General features: G+C 36.1%; 3 protein-coding genes across 4 annotated transcripts; 1 reads left to right on the top strand and 2 right to left on the bottom strand.

Annotated features, from left to right (window-relative positions):
- Positions 1 to 880: 880 nt before the first annotated feature.
- LOC130743472 (1-(5-phosphoribosyl)-5-[(5-phosphoribosylamino)methylideneamino] imidazole-4-carboxamide isomerase, chloroplastic) lies at positions 881 to 7,900 on the top strand. Of its 2 annotated transcripts, none has more exons than XM_057595726.1 (7): positions 881 to 1,123; positions 1,254 to 1,464; positions 2,640 to 2,725; positions 5,466 to 5,591; positions 5,881 to 6,014; positions 6,893 to 6,941; positions 7,436 to 7,900. In XM_057595726.1, the coding sequence occupies exons 1-7, from the start codon at positions 950 to 952 to the stop codon at positions 7,616 to 7,618; spliced, it is 963 nt and encodes a 320-aa protein (XP_057451709.1). In that variant the 5' UTR covers positions 881 to 949; the 3' UTR covers positions 7,619 to 7,900. The 2 variants fall into 2 exon arrangements, with proteins under 2 accessions (XP_057451709.1, XP_057451717.1); XM_057595734.1 differs by having other exon boundaries at positions 882 to 1,123; positions 5,490 to 5,591.
- Positions 7,901 to 8,371: 471 nt separating this feature from the next.
- LOC130743465 (splicing factor SF3a60 homolog) lies at positions 8,372 to 16,481 on the bottom strand. The gene is made up of 12 exons (XM_057595719.1): positions 16,247 to 16,481; positions 16,053 to 16,166; positions 15,734 to 15,838; positions 15,069 to 15,211; positions 14,860 to 14,956; positions 14,066 to 14,230; positions 13,782 to 13,853; positions 11,987 to 12,145; positions 11,778 to 11,855; positions 10,081 to 10,209; positions 9,602 to 9,748; positions 8,372 to 8,797 (listed from the first exon to the last, which is right to left on the bottom strand). The coding sequence occupies exons 1-12, from the start codon at positions 16,418 to 16,420 to the stop codon at positions 8,651 to 8,653; spliced, it is 1,530 nt and encodes a 509-aa protein (XP_057451702.1). The 5' UTR covers positions 16,421 to 16,481; the 3' UTR covers positions 8,372 to 8,650.
- Positions 16,482 to 16,596: 115 nt separating this feature from the next.
- Positions 16,597 to 17,028, bottom strand: LOC130744007 (uncharacterized). The gene has a single exon (XM_057596206.1). The coding sequence runs from the start codon at positions 17,026 to 17,028 to the stop codon at positions 16,597 to 16,599; it is 432 nt and encodes a 143-aa protein (XP_057452189.1).
- Between the last annotated feature and the right edge of the window lie 2,822 nt (positions 17,029 to 19,850).

The raw sequence follows: 19,850 nt of genomic DNA, 5'->3' as shown, positions 1-19,850 counted from the left end.
CTTTTGAGAAGAGTTTTTAAAAATTGTTCACGTCAAATGAATTTTTTTTCTATCATACTAAAAAATGTTTTACAAAATCAATAATGAAACGCACTTTAATTATCCTATGTAAACAAACAAAAAAAACAAATGCGCTTTTAATTTTTCTTATGAGAAACAAAGGCATTTCTAATATTTGTCGTTGTAGAGAGAGGGTTTTGAAACTTGCGATCTGTGACTAAAAACCGATCACTCGTGAAGTGGTGGTTGAAAAGTAAAAACCTATAAGAGTTTCAATGAGAAAACTCAATTTATTTATGTGTTTAGTGCTTTGAAGTCAAAACTAACCTCATAAACTCTATAAACATTAAAAAAACAAACAAAGTCGCGGGGGGATGATGTAGAGATGATGTCAGTTGGAGGCGCATATGGTGGTTAAGGGTTTCTTGTAGAGAAAGAAGAAAGGGTTTGGAAGGTGAGGGGGAAGGGGAGAGAAGGAGGAGATGTCATATGTACATGACACAATTATATGTACACCAACAAGTTAAAAAGATGACAAACGTAATGCTTATATGCACTTTCCTCTATAGTTTCGACCGAAAAATTAACATCACGGACCAGAAACAAAAGTTACGATTTTAGAAGTACCAGAACGGAAAAAAAAATTACAAGCCTAAATTAAAAAATAAGGCATATTTTATGGGGGGAGAATTTATTTAAGCGAAGAATCAAAGAAGCCTTCCATTTACAAAGAAAGTGTAAATCTAGTGGCAAATGACAACTCTAAGCTAAACGGCGGCAAGCTAAAAAAAAGTCCACAATTGAAGTTTTTCGAATTGATGAGAAGATCCGTCAAATATTAAATAAATAAAAAAAGACCTAAAAAATAACCTCGGAGAATTAACATTAACCTTCGGAAACCTTAAACCTGTTGTGTCGCAGTGTGGTGTTGTTTCAAACACAGAGGACAATGCGCAATCTAGCTTCTGCACCTTCTTCCCTCAACTTTCCGATCTTCCACCCTAACAAGCTTCGTTCCGCTACACTCAACCCTCGCTCCTCCTCCTCCTCCTCCTCCTCCTTAGCGAGGAGATCTTCCATTCAATGCGCTGTTCGATTCTGCCCCTGCATCGATATCCACAAGGTATGCCACCTTTTCTTCTGTCAAAATCAACCTTTGTAGTGAAGATTTTTATGGGAAAACGGTGACATTTTTATGTAATTGTGATTTTGGGGAATGACATTTTTACCTGAGGTTCGTGTGCTTGTGGCAGGGGAAGGTGAAACAAATTGTTGGGTCAACCCTTGAAGATTTGAAAGGGGATGGTGGGTCAGAACCAGTGACCAATTTTGAGTCTGATAAATCAGCAGCTGAGTATGCCACTCTTTACAAACAGGATGGGCTCACCGGCGGTCACGTGATCATGCTCGGTGCTGACCCTTTGAGCAAAGCTGCTGCCTTTGAAGCATTGCATGCTTATCCAGGTATTCTTGCTGGGACTTTCTTCATGCCATTGTGGTTGATGATGTTTACTGCTAGTTTAGTCGTAGAGTTTGATGCAATGTGAAATGTGATATAGGTGATTTTGTTGGTTTTGAATTTTAGCATATACAAGTAGAAATCTAAAAAGAGAATTAAAATGGATTGATCTTGATTCACATACTGTCTGAGAAGTTTTGCTCTATCGGTTAATATGTGGTGTCGCCTATTGTGTCTTCTTCACCTAACAGCTTAAGCTTTTGAGATGGTTGGTTTATGTCATGTGTTTCATATTATATTTCTAATACCTATCTTGGCAACAATTGAAAGCGTTTTGCTTAAAGTAAGAAATTTAGTTACCACAAATTTGTAATGACATGGCACCCTTTTGTTGCTTGTCACTCTAGAGTGACCATTTATAGAATTTAAACTCCAAAAGGGATGAAGGGGGCATAAGACATGGATAATTAGATTACATGTTTTCTTTGGTGTGACTTTCTGTCTGATTGGGCCTTTTTTGTTGACCTGGGATTTTTATGCCCGTTAGCAAGTTAGCGTTAAACTAATATCCTATCTGTGCAATGAATGGAAATGCATCTAAGGTTTTTTGTGGCATGGAATTTTTTTACTGATATTGCTCTATTGCACAAGAGAAGCATAATATATTATACCATCAATCTGAAAATTAAATTGAAGGTAAGAATATAAACTTTAAACAATTAACCAATAAAAATTACTTGTACAAAATGAATTAAAAAAACACTACAGATAGGTGTTATAGTTTATATGTGAGTTTTTTCTTTCTAATATTATAATGCCAACTTTTGGCATACAATTCATGATAAATTAATAGTTAAATCAAATATAATGCAGAACATGAGCATATACTTTTGTTCACACGAATGCTGAAAATCTTTGTCATTACCCAAACAAATGTTAAATAGATCCAGAACATGCTGCCAACAGTGAAGAAACAGTGGAAATCCACTCCTCCTTGTTGTAACATAAATAGATGTTCGCCTTGATTTTGTGCTTATATTTATCAAAACATTAATCATAGCATGGGAGAATTTCCTTTGAGTTATTTTGCAGTCCCTTTGTTTTCTATGGTTGATGATATCTTTAAAACTTACAGTTTTTTCCTCTGCTGAACTTACTGTGGAGGACTGGTAAACTTTAGGCGGTCTGCAAGTCGGAGGGGGAATAAATTCTGACAATTGTTTGAGTTACATTGAGGAAGGAGCAAGCCATGTCATTGTCACATCTGTAAGTTATGTCTAGTGTTTCCTGCTTTGGGTTGTTTTTGACATTTCGTTCTCGTTAAAGTTTATCCATTGAAAAAACATGCCTCACTAGATGTGTAGATACTAGATAGGGCTTCCAACTTAAACTCAATTTGACACTTTCGATATATGCACAGGGCTTATATAGTTAGTCATTCATTTATATATATATATATATATATATATATATATATTTTGTTTTAAATCTTTACTGTGAAAATGTAAACAAAAAAATGAACCATATATTTTTTAAGTGCTGAAAGAAAAGAAAATCAATTTTCAGGGGGGTCTCCTATCTTTATTTTTGTTAATGTTGCTGAGATGAGAATGTTACGTTGGATGAGTGGCTATACAAGATAAGATAGTTTTAGGAATACAGTTATTAAATAGAAAGTTTGGGTAGCTCCTATTGTAGAAAGGATGGAGAAGTCTCGGCTTCGGTTGGGCATGTGAGGAAGACTTGTAGAAACACCTGTAATAACGAGAAGAAGGGGGAGATAGAGGATAGTTAGTTAGAGGTGGAGGGAGATCAAGAAAATCTATTTACTGAGATATATAGCCTGGCATATATTGTAATTAGTTCATAGTTAGTTTACTATCTTAACTATAGTTAACTTTTTGTTGCAACTTGCAACTATAGTTAGACTGTTGTAATCATAGTTAGAATTCTGTTTTCAGATTCTTTTTAGTTGTAAAGACTATATAGAGTATTCACTTGTACTCTTATCAGTCAATGAAATCATCCTCACTCAAAAATATTCTTATCTTCTCCATTCTCTTTGTTTCTAACATGGTATCATGAGCTTATTTTGAGCTCTTCCATTGCTTCCCTGAGCTCTCCTACCGAAACATCGCCGGAAATGTCTTCTCCATCACAGGTGAAATCGACTGTACCGGTGAATTCTTCAGCATTTTCTCATTTGTTCTCCATTAAACTCGGTGAGATGAACTTTCTCCGATGGCAGCATGAGGTTGAACGAATTCTTCGCGGGCACAAGCTTCACCACTTTGTTGTCTATCTAACTATTCCTCTGCGCTATCTTAATGAAGCTGATTGGAACCTAGATGCTGTAAATCCGAGCTACGCAGATTGGGAGGAACGTGACTCGTTGTGCACATGACTCCTCCCCACCATTTATGAATCTACCTAGAGTGCTTACATGTCGTCCCTCCTGGCAGGTATGGGATGCAGTTCATGAGTTTTTCCATATCTAATTCTAATCTATGACTCGATCTCATCAAGTTATATCTGAGTTGTGCCCAATTACCAAAGGGGCCGCTTGTTTCTGAACTTCTTCACATTCAAGCAATTTCAGATTCCTTAGCTTCTATTGGAGATTGAATTCCACAATGCGATTTGTTCAAGATTCTACTGAATCGCTTCCTACTGAGTTTAATCCAGTAATTGCTGCTAAAAACCATGGACCTGATCTCAAATCCATGAGTGAACTTGAGGCTCAGCTTCTTGCCTGTGCAGCTGTTCTTGATTCTTCAAAGAAGGAATGTGTCACAGAATCTTTGTCTGTGAATATTACTCAGCACTCATCTGGGCAACAAGTTCCTACTCAGATTCAGTTTTCGAATTCCAATTCTTCATTCTCGATTCACCACATCCTCAACAAGGTAGTTATTCTGAAATTTCATCTTGAGGTGGTTAATCTGGCTATTTGGCCGGTCACGTGGTCGTGGTGGAAGGTTTGGAGGATGATTTTCATTACAATGCCAGATTTGTTATCGTTTTAGTCATGATGCAAGCATCTGCTTCTATCGCCATACTGGATCAGCCCTACTGCTTGTGCTTCCAAAAATGGATGCACCGGTCACAAATTCCTAAGGCTTCTTATCCTCACTGATCTTCAATGCCTCAATCTTATGGTGGACATACTACCATACCTTCATCCTCTATACCGAATTGACGAATTCAGTATATTCACTTCAGAATTTGGGATATGCTGTTCCTGATCCCAGGCCTTCATCAGCTCAAGCTTATTTTACAAATTTTGATATGGCAGTTCTACTACACATACTTGGTTTCCCGTTTCTGGTGCAACTCACCATGTCACAGCTGATCCTAATAATTTGATGGATAGCCATTCTCTCAATGGATCTAAAGTCTAAACACATTCATGTTGGAAATAGTACCTATAACTGCGGGTCAAATGATTAAAAGGGGTTTAGAGATAAATGAGTTATCTTTATACTTTATACATGATAGAGAATTATGGCGTGATGGGAAAAGGCTTTGTTCTTCTTATCTCTATTCTTGATTTTTATAACTCAACCAAACTGATCATGTTAGAAAAACACCAGTGATGTTGACGGGAATGCAAACCCAAATCAGCCCAAGAAAGAGAAGATACTGAGTACTCGTAGGTCCAAAGTCCACACCACTTAGTTGAGTTTGTTATAGAAAGAGAAAAATAGAAGAGCGGGAATTAAAAGGGTATATATACAGAAATGTAATTGGGGGGGGGGGGTGTTCATTGAGGAAATAGTTTTTTGGTTAGTTGGGCCAAGGAAGATCATCCCTGACTGGGAGCATTATTGCTCTTATCTTTCTGTAACTACATTTTCTAATACCTTAACGGCCCAAACCATAAAAGTTTGGGCCGTTAAGTTTGGGAGCATTATTGCTCTTATCAATACATACTTTTTCTGATAGGAATGACTTTGTTCCTATCAGATGTGCCATTTGTTAATGGATAATTATTTTAAGACATTAGATATCTTTTATTCCATCTTTGCAGTATGTATTCAACAATGGACAAATGGATCTTGGAAGGCTAAAAGATCTTGTTCGAATTGTTGGAAAAGAGAGGCTTGTGTTGGATCTCAGTTGCAGGAAAAAGGTAGAAATGGTCATTCACTTATATTATATTTGAAAGTAATTTTTTTCTGGAAAAGTTTTAGGAACGGATATGACACAAATAATTGCTTGAAAGTATTCAAATGCTCAAGAGCAATCTCATGCAACCTGAGGGAGGGAAGCAATCAGTATTCAGTAATTAGAAATAGTTTCATGTATTGAAAACTTGATGTTGTGTTAAACTTCGTAACAATTTTATGATATTATTACCAACCCTTGCATGCTTTTAGTTGGACTTTTTCTTTTAAGCACTTATAGTTTCCAGTGCTCAGGATGGTAAATATGCAATTGTCACTGATAGATGGCAGAAGTTCAGTGATGTGTCACTTGATGCTGAAGTTATGGAATTTCTTGCCAGCTTTGCTGATGAGTTTCTGGTTCATGGTGTTGATGTTGAAGGGAAGAAGTAAGTATAAGATCTTTTATAATAACTACATGTTTAGACTAAACTCTAAGTTACTAAATTAGTTATGAGTGGGAGAAATTTTTTTTTGGATAGAAAAATTGACTGTCTGCTCCATAAATTAATGGAAAACGTTGCTTTATGTAGCTTGTTTGGTGTGTTTCTTGGTTGCATACTTGCATTGCTAATAGAATACATTAGTGTTCTGTACAATCTATTCTTCTATAAGTCTTTCCATTTTCCAAATTTATCCTTGTTTATTATTGATCTCACTTTTTCTAATACCTTAACGGCCCAAACTTTTATAGGGTAAATATATCACAATCAATTTGAGGGCAAGAGGGATTAAATGTGTTTTTGAACTTCTCTTCAATCCAACAATAGATTTGTATTTTTTTCTCCAGTGCAATCAAGTACATTTTTAATAGTTTTATTGGACTATTGACTAACAAATTTGAACTCAGACTGTGATTCTGTATGCATCAAAGTAGTTTAATTGATGATGAGAAAGCATTTTTCCAGTATGGATGTCATGCTTAAAGAAATTGTTTCAAAATCAGACCTCCACTAATTATTTTGGTATTTATTATTGAGTTAATGAAATAAACATGTTTGCAAAGATCATTTTAGTAGATTTTTTTGTGGATTTGGTATTTGTTTACATCACTTTGTCTTGTTAAATCAACAGTTAAGTAAACATGGGACTGTTCAAGATTGTATGTTCTGGTGATTATTTCAAAATCTTAATTAAAGAATATAATTACCAATTCATGCGACTGTTCAAGATTGCCACAATTTATATGACAAAATGGAAAAAGAAAAAAAAAACTCCATATGCATGCTTGGAAATATATCTGATGTTAAGTGATTGCTCCCTGTAGGTTGGGAATTGATGAAGAGCTTGTGGCTTTGCTTGGAAAACATTCGCCGGTTAGTAACCACGCATAATTTTATTTTAACCTGTTGACTTCTATGCAACAAAGTTTTCAAATTACCATAACTTCATAAGGATTTTTTTTTGTGGGGGAGGGGGGATCTTATGGGTTTGGATTCTCTCCGGTGATCATATCACTGGAGAGAGATCCCAACCATCTGAAATATGTTAGAAAAATGGGGAAAAAAAATAGATGGCTAGATCTCTAGTGGTCATGTCACTGGAGAGAATTCATGCCCGGGTATCTTATACAAGTGTTAGTATGTCGTGTTTATCTTGGAGGTATGCCTTTTGAATGTATATATGTTCTGTTTGCTGAAATGATGTTTATGAGTATTTTTAAGAGTGGTAAATATAACAAAATAATGTTCTCAGTATTTGAAGGATTATGGCTCTAAAAAAATTATGGCTTATATAAGATTTCCATTGCGTTTCTGATTGGAAAGCATGTGAAGTGTGCATATTATTGATGTATTTTGCTTCTTGTCAGATTCCTGTGACTTATGCGGGTGGTGTGACTGTATTGGCTGATTTAGAAAGGATAAAAACAGCAGGAATGGGACGTGTTGATGTTACTGTTGGCAGTGCCTTGGATATTTTTGGGGGAAGCTTGGCCTATCAAGAGGTTGTAGCCTGGCATAACCACCAAAAGGCCTCAGTGGTTGAATCTTGATGGAAACATGTTGGGGACAAGGGTGGGTGAGCCAGGGTTTGTTTGATTCTGACCTTTGTCTCAATCATTTAAGTGTCTATGAATTTTCTGTAGGTTTTGACGTTTGAGGAATAATTGATTCTGGGAGAAGCTAGAGTATATTATGTTCATTTGTAAAAGGAAAAGTAACTCTGAGAAGTCTGATATTACTCGCCCTGAGATTCCTAGAACTCATGTATAACAATCTCATTCAAGTCCTTTTAATCATATTAAGGTTGCATGGTTTTTACGTTTAAAATACAAGATTAAAGATATTGATTGGACTTTTATTTTAAAATTATTTCTTCTCAGTTGTATGTTTTTTTTTTACGGATTCTCAGTTGTATGTTAACTGGTCGCTTAACTCATTATTTTATTTTGTTATTTACGAGACAATACAGGTTGTGTAATTAGGTTTTATATCATAGGTGCATATACTGCAGAGTCCATTTTATTTTCACTTACATTCCAATTAACGAATCCAAACATGAACATATAAGAGCTTATTTGCCCATCTTCTCAAGGGCCAAGATATAAAAAAAGTGTATTCAATAGACATCGTTTATTCATTTAGCACGCCTTAAAACGAAATCTATGATAAGCATTTATTTTTGCGTTTATTCATTTTTTTTTTTAGCTCAAGAACTTTTTTGAGAAAGGTTGAGAGTTGGTTAGCACCGTCCAACGTTCATGCAAGGTATAATCCACAGATCTCTACTGAAATAAAGACATTAGTTGACACCAAAAAACCTAGAATTGATACTATGCAACCTAGAGTGTGAATTGATACAAGTACACAATTTCTCAGAAAACTGCAACACAAGTCACAGAATATTGCTTTGTCTGTCCACTCTTCTGCCTTCTAGTGCACATTACTTTGTTAAGATACAACCATTCTCCTATTAACTCTGCAGAAAACAAACTGCTTCCACTTCATAGAAGAGGTGAGGACAGGATTGTTAATTTTCTTTTTAAATAGAAGAATTGAAAAGAAATCTCTGAAGTTTCTCTTTCTCATATAAGTCCCTGGCGCTGCAAATCAGTGTATGTCTTCTTATTATAAATGTTGCCTTCTTTGTCCTCGTACTCTTCCTCAAGATCGGGGCGCCACTTGTTCGTTCCTTGTCTTTGTTGTATCTTCTTCCAAAGATCTTTTGCTTCCTACAAAAGAGCATGGTAGAATGTTAGATACCTAAATGTCACAGGTAACAAAAAAACAGTAGTTTTTTTTTGTTGGACAATGATTGAGAAGGACTGCAGAGTCCCAGAGAGAAAATAGCACAAGTATTCCAAGATTGTCGAGAAGTGAATTCATTCTGGTTTGATAATGTGTTTTTGCTAAATTCGTTTTTAAAACCGAATATATTATACACTCACGTGCTCAGTTTCAACATTGCCTGAGCATTTCTCACAATGAATCTTTTTAATGTTGTTTCAGGTGTTTTGAACAAGGACAAGTACATAAAACAAAGTTAACTGGCACTTGCAACTATAATCAAGTACATGATAGGAACAATAACAAAATTCTATGTATTGGCAGTATCTACGATTACAAGCAGACTATTAGTTTTTTTTCCTTGCAGGGTAAGAGGAAAACAATAGTGGACAAATTCTGATACAGGTATTGCAACCTACATCAGTAATAAATCAAACCATGCAATCAAATATAATTTTGCACTTAAATTCTTGAAAGGTCACATTTCAAACTTTTAACAAATATATAAATACGGTATATACAAGAGAAGTTTAATGCTGAATGATCAAGTTAGACCCTGACGTTTTAATGTACGTTACATTTTAATTAGTTATAGCATAGGGCAGAGATGGAAATAACATGCAAGTATAACATTAAATAACAAGGCAACTAGGCAAGGACCCAAAGAAGATGGAAATAATTTGTAATACTAGTGAGATATGCTACAGACTCACTATCAGCAAGGGAATGAGACAAACAAAAATGCATACCTCGATTGACGTGATTTCATTGAAGTTCTTGGTATTTGGTATACCAAGGCACCGCATCCCATGCTGGTGGCGCCATTCTTTAAAATGTCGCTCAAAAGCCCGACGCCCCCAATAACTGTAGTTCCCACATATCTCGCACTTAAATTCCTGAAATGCATATTACATTATTTAATGATCAAATATTGAGAGCCAGACTTGTAACGAAGTTCCTAACTTCCATTTTAATTCGACGAATGGAGTTATCTAATGCAATACTGCCAACAAGAAAAATTAGATGATCACAATTCTATCTTTTAAAAGCTTCTATTTTCAACTGATCCCTGCTACTCTAGAAAAGGGATAAATATTATAGGCCACAAGCTATTTGAGGTGACTGCCAAGACTCAAGAATAAAAAACAAATATGCAGACTGCTTGACATGACTAATGAGAAAATATGTTGATTTCAGTTCAAAGATTTTAATGGAAATTGAATACTACCTGACCAAGACCATGTAGCTTATATAGCCAATAAGGTATAGGCTTCCCGTCCCACCCCATTGGCAATTTTAGGGGATTATAAATCTGTTGCTCCTCATCTTCGCTTTCAGAGTCCTCTTGTGTTTCTTCCTGCCAAAAGTTATTTAATATAAGGTACAGTTAGACAAGAAATATTTGTAACCAATGAAGGAATAAAAATTAATGGCCAAAACAACAGGAAGTGTAATGAGGGCAGGCAAAAGAATGAAACTTATATTTCTCATTAGTATGGTCTATGAAACTTAAATGATGAAAATACAGAAAGATTTAATTTTCCAGATCATTTTGAAAGACACAAAGGGAGGAATGAGGGGAAAAACTAACAAATACTCACTCAGTACATTCAGCTAGAATTCAAGTTTAATGCATCTTAACAGTAGATTATACATTTTTCTCCTCTCAAGCCAATGTGTTTTAATGGGATGGTTCACTGAGCGCCATAAGGTAATTTCTTCCCTTATATAATAACTTTTCCCTATCATTTTCATGGCATCATTCTTCTTCTCCTTAACAATACCTCGATGATGTAATATATAACAGCATAATCCACTCAGAAACAGAGAAGGAAAACATTCATACACAAGCCAGTGGTGCACACAAAATTCCATGAAGTGAGGAAGTTATTTCCTCATTGGTAGGTCAAAAATGAAATTACATTTCTAGATGAATAATCCTCAGGGACAGTGAAAAGATGGTGATATTTAAGCTCAAGTAATGAGCTTTGTAGTGAATTTTTGTGGGTTCGGCTTGTTCCCTTTGGTTTCGCCCAATTCATGTTTGGGTTTTGTGTGGACCCGGAAAATTCCTCACATTGAAATGAGAGAGACAGAGAGTGCTTCTGGAGAGAAAGGGACGATGAAGGTGTTTGCAGTGGATGGAAAGGTAGGAGAGGGATGTCAATTTTGGTAATTCACTGGAAAATTTCCATGCAAGCTTTAATTTTTTCCTTTTTTTGAGAATAGTCACTAAATCCACATCATAAGAGTCGTACACGTGAGCAGGTAAGCACCCCCACTGCATCACTTAAGTGGTGTCAAGGACTAATGTTTATTGCCAAAAAAGGGGGGCGAAAGTAATACAAAAAAATTATGAGGGACCAAAACCAATAATCTCCTATAGTGCAGGGACAAAAAACATATTCAATCCTTGTAAATAATATATTAGACTCCTAATCCTAATTATCTAAGGAAATAAATCATAAAATATAAATAAATATGGAAACAAATTCTAAGATAATTCATGATATTCTAAATTACTAATAGCCATACCTGACCAGCTCAAGGTACATATGGCTATACGAAGTTCAAGATAAAACATTGAGATGAAATCATAGAAAAAAATGTTTTCTGCTCTTTTTGCATAGATGGCCAAGTTGTAATTTAAACTTTACTTATGCAATGGAGTGGACCAAAGCCATCTTGGACATCATTTGGAATCTAGAGACGGTAGATAATTCATATGAAGATATAAATCATTGCCTGCTCTTAAACTTCAGTCCTAAAAGCCATCCCCCCAGATGTTCAAAGCAAACAAGAAATGTGCATTTAATATACTAAATTGATTGCATCCAAGCAAAAGATATTATTTAAATGTACTCTTTTAAAATTATTGAAACTGTAATTTGAAAAACTAATATCATAGTAATTGCTTTAACTCACCTCCTCACGTTCTGCTTCAATTTCCTCATATGTTAGGGCTTGCTTCTTCACAATATTGTCTTTGGTTCGAGCAATTGTCTGTAGAAAGGTTAGAAAAATTATACATGTAGATAGAAGTTTCTACACATGAAGTCTTTGTCTATGCCTCAATTTAGAATATGAAACATCAAAAGAACTAAACTAGAGGAAATTATGCATCATGCGCTAACCTCTTCTAACAAATCACACAGTTTTGTCATTTTGGCCTCCATTGATGCAATTTCTTTTGAATTTCCATCTTCTTGAGTAACTGCAGCAACCCCATTTTTATCTACACCATGTGCTCCCTTAGCAAAATGCTTCTTGTCCAACTTTTCAAGAGGAGTATGCTGTATAGAACAACAACAGAAAAATTGTTATAGCTCATGGACAACAGAGCAACTAGAATCAAAATTAAAGGCCTCTTCAAAATAAAAAGGAAATTGGTCTTGAAGGGTTTGATATTAATTTTGATCTACAAAATACTTTTGTGTTTTATTAAATAGATCACCATCTGGGATGTGTAAAGTTATAGATTATGCCTAGACTCAATTATCTATAAGCTAGCTTTCCAAGGACTGTACTTATATATGTTATAACTTAGAGGGATTTGAATGAGAAGCCAATGTAACTAAAAAACATCTTAAACTAGCATTAGAAACGGTCAACTTGGGCCTGACCCTGTCGGTACGGGTGAGCAGGAAGCTATGTGGAACCAAACCAGAAGGGACTGTGAACTGAAAACTGCATCTAACAAACCAATTTTTCTGGAACTGAATCCTATGACCGTACTGGTTTTCATTTTTCCACGTGGTTCAGCTAAGTGTTATACAGGCAACCAACTATCCCAAAAGCTTGCAGACACATCAATAATTTTATTACACACCCCTCACAAGAGCCCTTTGAGCTTGAAGCATGAACATTGCACAGGTACACCTATCTGGTGCTGAACTCCACTTTTTATTAGGAAATTGGAGTGGCAATGATTGAACTCTAAACCAGGCTCTGATGATACCAGTTCATTAACCAAAAATTTGAACAGTTAGTGAGGACATATGAATAGTTTTATACTCATACCAGTTCATTAACCAAAAATTTGAACAGTTAGTGAGGACATATGAATAGTTTTATACTCTATAGCACAATAAAGTTTGATTAACTTAAAATAACCAAACATAAATATTTAAGTCAGTCATACATTAGCTTGTAACAAAGTTTCATTTCATTGACTGAAGGAAACCCCTCTTCTCTGGGACTCTGCCTTCTATCAAGGAGAAATAATACTGCTTCTCTCACACAAGTTTCCTCCCATCCTTCCTTTTATATTCTCTCTCTCTCCATAGTTATTTGATTTTTCTGGACTTCTCATATTCGAAGACATTAGTTCAATCAGGTTTCAGACTGAAACTTGCTCAAACTGGAAATCTTACATATTTTGGTTCAGTCAAGTTCACTGAACTGGAAAAACCAGTTTAGATGGTTCAGATTTTGCTGTTATAAAATAAAATTGGTTTGGTTCTTTAGACAACAAATTTCAGTTCAAATCAGTTGGGATTGGTTTACCAAACATAATCAAACTGTGCCCACCTCTACATGTAGGTATTTCATTTTGACTCGAATACAAGAAACTCCCAGCTTTTGGACTAATAATGTTTGGACTTATGACAATCAACTTGGAAGGAAATGATAAGCACGACGTCATTTAATATCCCTTGGAGTATTTTTGCTTTAACATCATGAACGTTAACTCTACCACATATTTGCTTTGATGTTTTTCTTCTAGGAATGTGGGAATTGACTTTCCAAGACAAAATAAAAGTACTTTAAGCTTCACCCAAACACACTCACTGGCCTTTTTTGATGTACTATACTATGGCAAATACAATCCCTACATTTCTATTCCTTCGATGGAAAAAGATAACATGAAACAGAAAATAGAAAGTGTAATCTTGTATTTTAATAAAAGTACAGGTATATATAAATCACCTTTGTGAGGAAGAGCCTCTCTGCACGTTGCTGAACAGTGCCACCAGTCTTAAGTCCCAACGCAGCCAGTGCCTATCACATCCAAAAGCAGGGCAGAAAAAAGAACCAGTTATCAAAAACCTATGTTTTACACAAATCAATGAACGGCAAGAAACAATACTTAACCTCTGTACTTTATGAATATTGAAATTCAAGATATTTACTTTATAAGAAGAAAGGGTGAGCCCTTGAGCCTAACTAGCCACATTGTTAATAGAATGCATAAACAGAGTCCTCAATTTTACCTCCTTTAATCTTTCGGGCCCCACTTCCATCAGCTCTTCAACTGTACTGTAATAATCTAGATCAATTGCAGCGTGTTGAGAAGGTACATGTCCATTCTCCTGATTATCTTTCTCCCATCCGTGAACCCTTCCAGCAAGCCAATTTTCTTCAAACTCAGCTGTCACCTGCCATACTTATATCAGATTCTCCCTCCCATAAAAAGAGATAAATGAAAATACATGGAAATGATGTAACTACAAATAGATACACACCCTTTAAGATGCAATATAAAGGCACCACTACCCTTCAACAAAGAGAATATAAAAGATTAAAACAATATAATCCTTTCTAATGTCTATTCATAATAATTACACTGTAAAACACTACAAATATTTATGCGATTTTAGCTTTAATCCAGAAAATGCTTTACTAAAATGAAGAATGCTACAGAAAATAGGATAATGTGAAAGAAGAAATGGAGTAAATTTATTTATAAATATCCAAATAAACAATTACTACATGCCTATAGAGGAAAATGTGTGGTAATAGAAGGATTATAAAATTGAAAAATTATCACAAGAATTATAAGCATGGACAAGACAATTTGACAGCCCAAAACATTGGATTTCATTGAAATAAATTTTCTGGACGAAAAACAACTAAAGCAAATCATTTGAAGAGCCGATCCTATGCATTTCTACTTCAAAACTTTCCAAACAAAGAGAAATGAAAAAAAAAATTCCTTACAGAAAAGTGAGGCTTAAAATTATGCTAAAAAAACTTCACATTCAAAACAGTAATAATCATTAATCACCTTTGAGAAAATCCGATCAATATCTTGTAGGGGTTCGGTCCGCTGGAAAAAGTATAACAGATACTCCAAAAGATTCTGCATGTATTCCCTGTACTTCCTATAGAAATCGAATAGCAAAATCTTAGAAGCCAATACAAATTCCATACAGAACTAGGGTACACATAGATGTCAAGTGATAGACAAATTTAGTTTAACAGAACACAACTCACCTGGTCAATTTCATTTTACGTGGAATCTTATCTGTATCCGAAAAAACATCAAGGTATGCAGAATACTCGATTGGCTCCCCAAATTTAGAATTTATATACTGATGATACAATTCATGCAGGTCTAAGTATCGACCATAAGCTTCCTACAAGAAAAAATTTCACGGAATCAGTTACTAGAAAAAGCTGCAGGGGGATAAATTATCGGTACGGGAAATGATACATCATCTCTCCTAACAGTGTAGAATATGTTAGATTTCATCTTGCGTTTTGAAAATACTTGCATAGACTACTAAGTGTGTCATCATAAGTGTTCTGAATGAACCATTTAGTAGTAGAAAAGGCAGCTCAGAGGCTCAGACAGACTCTCTTCACCAGTTTCTGATGCACAGATAAACTACTAAATGGTTCATTCATGCACGGGACAGATCTGAGGGATACCCAAAATTCCTAAGGAATTGTCGATGCTATTCTTAAAAGATGAAGAATTTCCAAATTTGTACTTTTGAAAGTGTATCCCACATACTGGGATAAGTTAAATTTAACAGCAAGAAAACCACAGTTATAGTTCATGCTCTAAGAGCATTGCTAGATTACACACACACACAAACACATAAATATATATATATATATATATATAGAGAGAGAGAGAGAGAGTAGTAGTAGACCTCTCCACTGAACTCAATTTGAGGCTCCTCTTTAAGAAGTGCATCAGTATCTTCATTAGCATCAACAACACGCGCAACCGGGTGCTTCCTATGATACTCTCGTATCTGCACATACCACAAAAAACAACAAATCCATTACACCTAAACAAGCAGCAAGTAACAAAAATCAAGTAACCTAACACACCCTAAGCATCACAAATCTCAATTCCAAAACACAAACATGAAACCAAACTCAAAACACACAACAACAACAACTCCAATTCTCCAAACTCACAGTTGAAATTGAAAAAAATAAAAAATAAAAAATAAAAAAATTCACCTCCTTGAGTCTATCATAGAAGGCACTGAAAACATTGATTCCAGTAGCAGTTTGGCCTCCAAGTGCAGCAATCTCGTCCTTCCTCGCACCGTCTTTATCTTCATATATATCAATCTGCAACATACAATGTAGTTAAGATTGGAATGGAAGAAGAAAAAGAAGAAGAAAACGAAAAACCTAAGGTGGAAACTGACGAGTTTTTCAGTGGAGGAGGTGATGGTGTCGATCATGGTTCTGACGCGGTGGCTCTGAAACAAACGCTCTTTGTTGGAGGTAGGTTCATTCTGAAGATCCTTCACTATCAGCCGCTCCAACCGCTCTACCTCCTCGTGTGCCGCCCGAGTCACTTCCAGCAACGTCGACGACATCCTCTCTCTCTCTCTCTCTCTAGCTTTCACTTCTCTTTCTCTCTCTATATCGCGCTCGATACTCAAATGGAAGGTAGGCCCAATAAATGTGTTTGCAAAGCCCAGACCAATGGGCTTTACGCCTTTACCTCAATTCAATATTTTTTTTTTGAACTCAACAAAAACCTTAGATAAAATCAAATAGGATCCGGCATAGAAGCCAATACATCAGAAAGCAAAAAACTAGTAAGCTCTGGCGGACCTTCCTCTATCCAGAGAACATTCTGAAAGGTAGAGGCGCGCCGAGCAAGATAATCAGCACAAGAGTTCCCTTGGCGACAAACAAAAGACAAATCAACATAATCAAAAGCTGAAAATAAACTACGACAATCGAAAATAAGTAAAAAAATATAAGAAGTTCCATTCGCCTTCTTCCAAGCCTGAAAGAGGGGTAAGCAATCTGTCTCGAACTGAACGCGTCTGAACCCAAGATCCACAGACAATTCCATAGCCCACCTAAGACTCAAAGCTTCAGCCACTGTTGGAGAAAGAGCAAGTGTTGGAAATTTCGCAGCAGCCGAGAGCACCTCGCCGGCGTTGTCCCTCGCCACCATCCCAAAACCCGCCATCTTGTCCCTTCCCACCGCAGCATCCACGTTGACTTTCACCACATCAACCGCTGGCCGGACCCATTTCCCTGGCCCCTGACCCCGCCCACCATGCGCCAAAGAGAACGACGTCGATGGGGGGCCCACTTGACTAGCGACACGAGCCAAAATCGAAGCCACAGACCAAGGTTTCTCCTAAAATATCAGTTTATTTCTGGCCTCCCATATAGCAAATAATATCCGTTGCACATCAGCCACAACCTCAATCTCCATCTCAGTCACAATCCAAGCCATAAATTCAGCCATCCTCATACCGGCGAGAGATCGCAAGCCCAGATTACTAGCGAACCAGCAACCCCGACTCACAGTACATCGCAAGAAAAGATGCTCCACGGTCTCCTCTTCTAATCCGCACAGAGGACAGCTAGGATCCACATCAACACCACGTCGACGAAGCTTAACACGCACTAAAATGGTGCTCAATTCTCACCCCACCAACAAACAATATTACTTCATCTATTCCAGAAAGATTGTTGTTTTCGACATTTTTTCAAAGTGTATGTTGTGGTACTCACAATTTTGATTATGGGTATGTACAGGAGTGACATGGACCACTAATATTTAGGCACATGATTTGAACTTACCTTGTGTTTTAATATATCTTTATGCTTTCATTAATTATGAAAAGACCTCAATTAACCTTCTCCACCTATAGAGCCTGTGAAAATCCCTAGACCACGAGGCAGGCCTAAGAAGATTAGGGATGAGGGATGCGAGAAGAAGGGTCAGTAGTTGTCTTGCCTTGGTTCGGCGGTGTCTTTGGACGATAATGAGGTCAAGGCTACGGGCAAAGAGTTGATGGTCCTTTCGGAAGAGTTGTCAAACCCTTTTGGCGTTATGACTCTTGCGAGAAGTGTCATCCTGTTGGGAAAGCGTCTTGGCTTGACATACGATTGTGCAGACGCCATTGCCCATGGCGAGATCGCAGCTCAAATCTTGGCTAGAAGGGTTTCTTAGCTTTTGCGAAGGGAGGGTAGAGCTTGTTTCTGTTTGGTTCCTTTCTGTTGTTTTGAAGTTGCTGGGTGGGTTTCGTAGGCTTGATCGGGCTTCGCTAGGCTTTGTTGACCGCTTGGCTAACTTTTGGTGGTTTTTTTGGGTTTTTTTCTTTGTGCTTGGCTCTAGGGGTTTCTTTTCTAGGTGGTTTCTTCGTGTCTTGGTTGTGGTTTTTTAGGGCTCTTAGGTGTTTTGTTGTTTTTCTTTATCCTTTTTGAGGAGGGTGTATATCGTGTTTATCTCCTCTCATTTATATCAAATACAATTTGTGCTTTCGAAAAAAAAGTTGAAAGAGATAAAAACCTCTAAATTGTTTTTCAACTTAAATCTACATGATTTTATTTTATTTTTTTAATTTTTTGAAACTTACATGATTTTATTTAGTGGGAGACAAAAATCTGTGTAGTTATGAATTATGAATTTTTTTTGGGTATTTATAACTATAGAAGTAAGTAAAATAAAAAAATAAAACAATGCTTTTTTATTTGGGTTACGAATAGGTGCTTTGTAAATTGGATTCAGAAGCCAAATTGAATTCTAGTACAGGGGAAAGAATTGAAATTTAATTGGTTTAAAAATGAAGTTTTTTGTTTTTTTTTTCCTAAGGTATTCCCACAGCCGACACCCATGAGACTAATCCTTCAAGGCTCTGAGATCACGTTAAGTGGGTAAGTCTCTCAAAAAAAAATTAAGTTTTCTAACGTTTAAAAATTGAAGCATTACCAATTAGTTTAAAAAAAAATGAAGAATAAATGAAGGCCAAAACTTTGAAGAGAAAGACGTTGAAGTAAAATTCTTAAAATGTAAATCAATAATGACTCTTCTTGTGGCACAGAAACGTTATAATACCAAAGGGATGAAAAAAAGGTTATGGACATATCAGTTTTTCTTAACGTTTTTTTTTTTTAAGTTTTTCTTAACGTTAAATCGCTTTATATTTTTTTGAAAGTAAATCGTTTTATATTTGCTTTAACTGAAATTGTTTTTAAACCGTTGTCTTAATACACAATGTTTAAACTGATTCCAAAATCAAAACGCACAGGGACGTAACAAAACCTATTTTATATATACAGTTGTTTGAATCATTGTGTTTTCTTGAACATACAATCTATAAATATCACCCTTTGCTGTCAAAAAAAATATCATCCTTTAAATCTGAATTCAGGCCAGAATTTTCAGAAAAGATAAAACACAATTTTTTGAGTAAAACTTTCATATTTATAAAGAGTGAAAGTGCTGGCAAATTTTAGAAACCAGAAAACTATGAGCCTTTGGTGATATTGTACTTGATTGTGATCTTAACAAGGATTTTATCTTCTACATTGGGTGTAGAGTCCTAAGCCATTGTAAAGCTTCTTCTTCTAGAATAAGAGTGATTCTTGTTCCACCATAGGGTTTGGTGAAGATCATTGTTCCGGTATGGAACCGCAGACTAAGGCTAACCAATATCAAGAGCAAGCGAGAGTAAACAAAGCGAATAAAAATGCGTGAAATGATAGGATCCCTGCCGCTTGGGCGGTCCTTCTTTATTTATAGTTGGGTTTTGATCCGGCTGGATCATGGGTTACCCGGCCCATTTAATACATGATTCGGTCAGCCTAAGTAATATACATATTGATCAGCACGTATCACAGGACATTCGATGACGTGGTTGCAGATCAATATTCGAAGGGATGGACCGAACGTGGCAACGCAGGGTATAACAATCGTAACCGTTATGATGGACGATTTGAGAATCGTTCTAATTTTAAAAATCGTGCTCAACCGTATGGAGTGCGTGGGCCAGGACA

Source organism: Lotus japonicus, chromosome 1 (genome assembly GCF_012489685.1).
Source record: "Lotus japonicus ecotype B-129 chromosome 1, LjGifu_v1.2".
NCBI lineage: Eukaryota > Viridiplantae > Streptophyta > Magnoliopsida > Fabales > Fabaceae > Lotus > Lotus japonicus.
Note: the sequence above shows the minus strand (reverse complement) of the source record. Positions and strands in the feature narration are given on the sequence as shown.

Bases quoted from the DNA above. Each gene is read 5' to 3' on its own strand.
- LOC130743472 (XM_057595726.1), top strand. From the start codon at position 950: ATGCGCAATCTAGCTTCTGCACCTTCTTCCCTCAACTTTCCGATCTTC. The intron at 1,465-2,639 runs GTATTCTTGCTG...GGTAAACTTTAG, and splicing joins AGCATTGCATGCTTATCCAG to GCGGTCTGCAAGTCGGAGGG. The intron at 2,726-5,465 runs GTAAGTTATGTC...TTAAGACATTAG, and splicing joins GCCATGTCATTGTCACATCT to ATATCTTTTATTCCATCTTT.
- LOC130743465 (XM_057595719.1), bottom strand. From the start codon at position 16,420: ATGTCGTCGACGTTGCTGGAAGTGACTCGGGCGGCACACGAGGAGGTA. The intron at 15,839-16,052 runs GTGAATTTTTTT...TGGTATGTGCAG, and splicing joins TCTATGATAGACTCAAGGAG to ATACGAGAGTATCATAGGAA. The intron at 11,856-11,986 runs GTTAGCGCATGA...ACCTTTCTACAG, and splicing joins TGTGTGATTTGTTAGAAGAG to ACAATTGCTCGAACCAAAGA.
- LOC130744007 (XM_057596206.1), bottom strand. From the start codon at position 17,028: ATGGCGGGTTTTGGGATGGTGGCGAGGGACAACGCCGGCGAGGTGCTC.